The following is a 1,298-nucleotide window of genomic DNA, read 5'->3' as shown; positions in this document are numbered from 1 at the left end:
TTTTTTNTTTTTTTTTAATTTGCATTTGTAATGAAATATTTTATTTGATTGTTTGAATTTTTGGAATTAATTTTTTTCTTTTTTCTCTGTCGCTTTCTATTTAATACTTCAATTAATTTTAGCGTCGCCCAAGCCCACCACTCCCCGGTTGGACGCTGAGACATTACAGGTAAAATGTATTTTTTTTACTCATTTTAATTTCTTTTCTTTTTTTTTCTTCTATTTTCCTCGAACTATTGATAATTTTTGTAATATTTTTAAAAAATATTAATTTATTAATTTTACTTATCATTTTAATTTTAAATATTTATATATATGCGAAATATTCATTTATGCAAAATATTTCAATTTTTAAGTAAATAAATTTTCCTAACATAAATTTATTTTAATAAAATTAATTTTACAAAATTTATTAAAATAAAAGTTAATTTAATAAAATTCATTCGAAAAATTTAAAAACTTGTCCATATTTTTCTTTTTCAAAATTTCAATTAAAATTTTTAGCATAACAACATCATCTTAATAAAGTTCAGTAATTAATTACAACTATCATTATTTATTTTAATTCTTTCTCAAAAAAAAAAAACAATACTGCCGAAATTTAGATAAAGAATTTTATTGAGCTTGAAATGATTCATTCGAATGGTTTTTTTTTTTAGAAAAGAAAAATTTTATCAAAAGATATAATTTTGATTGATTATTTTCCGGATTATAATTCGCTTTAAACCGGTTTGATATCCGTTTCGTTGCAAAACATAAGAGATATATTCCGTTAAGAAGAGGGAAAGAAAATAAACTGGAATACTTATTGCTATCATTTTTTTCATTCATTAATTTTTATTTAGTTTAAAAAAAAAAAAAAAGAAAACCTGTAAAAATTTTGTAGCACGCAGTCGCTGGCTTACGCAAGACCGAGCACGGTCGATCGTTACAAGGTGACATCGAGAATTTATCCAATGGACGATTGGACGGAACGGATCAACAATTGTCTCGACGACATTGGCCGAACAGCTCGTTCGATGTCACGTTGGAAGGAAATCAAACCGGAGCGACGGTAAGAGTATTTCGGTTTTTTTTTTTCTTGTTCGATTATTATATATATTAGCAAAACTCAAACTTATTATCATCACCAATTTACTACTACCAATACTTTTTATACAAGTATTAAATAAAAAAAAACATATAATGAATATTAATGATAAATAATTTATCAAAACTTTTATAAAATATAAAATAAAAAAACATAAAACATTAAAATATTACAGTTATTTTTAATAATAATTAGTGCAAAGAAAAAA

General features: G+C 23.4%; 1 protein-coding gene across 1 annotated transcript in view; it reads left to right on the top strand.

Annotated features, from left to right (window-relative positions):
- Nucleotides 1–122: 122 nt before the first annotated feature.
- The window catches only part of LOAG_18788 (CBR-ZYX-1 protein), a gene marked incomplete at both ends in the record, with an annotated part of 25,593 nt that continues 24,417 nt past the window's right edge, over nucleotides 123–1,298 (top strand). The window contains 2 exons of the mRNA XM_020451450.1: nucleotides 123–169; nucleotides 887–1,054. Of these exons, the coding sequence (XP_020304764.1) occupies nucleotides 123–169; nucleotides 887–1,054 (215 nt within the window). The remainder of the gene's footprint in view (nucleotides 170–886; nucleotides 1,055–1,298) is intronic.

Source organism: Loa loa (genome assembly GCF_000183805.2).
Source record: "Loa loa unplaced genomic scaffold supercont3.529, whole genome shotgun sequence".
NCBI classification, from domain to species: domain Eukaryota; kingdom Metazoa; phylum Nematoda; class Chromadorea; order Rhabditida; family Onchocercidae; genus Loa; species Loa loa.
Note: the sequence above shows the minus strand (reverse complement) of the source record. Positions and strands in the feature narration are given on the sequence as shown.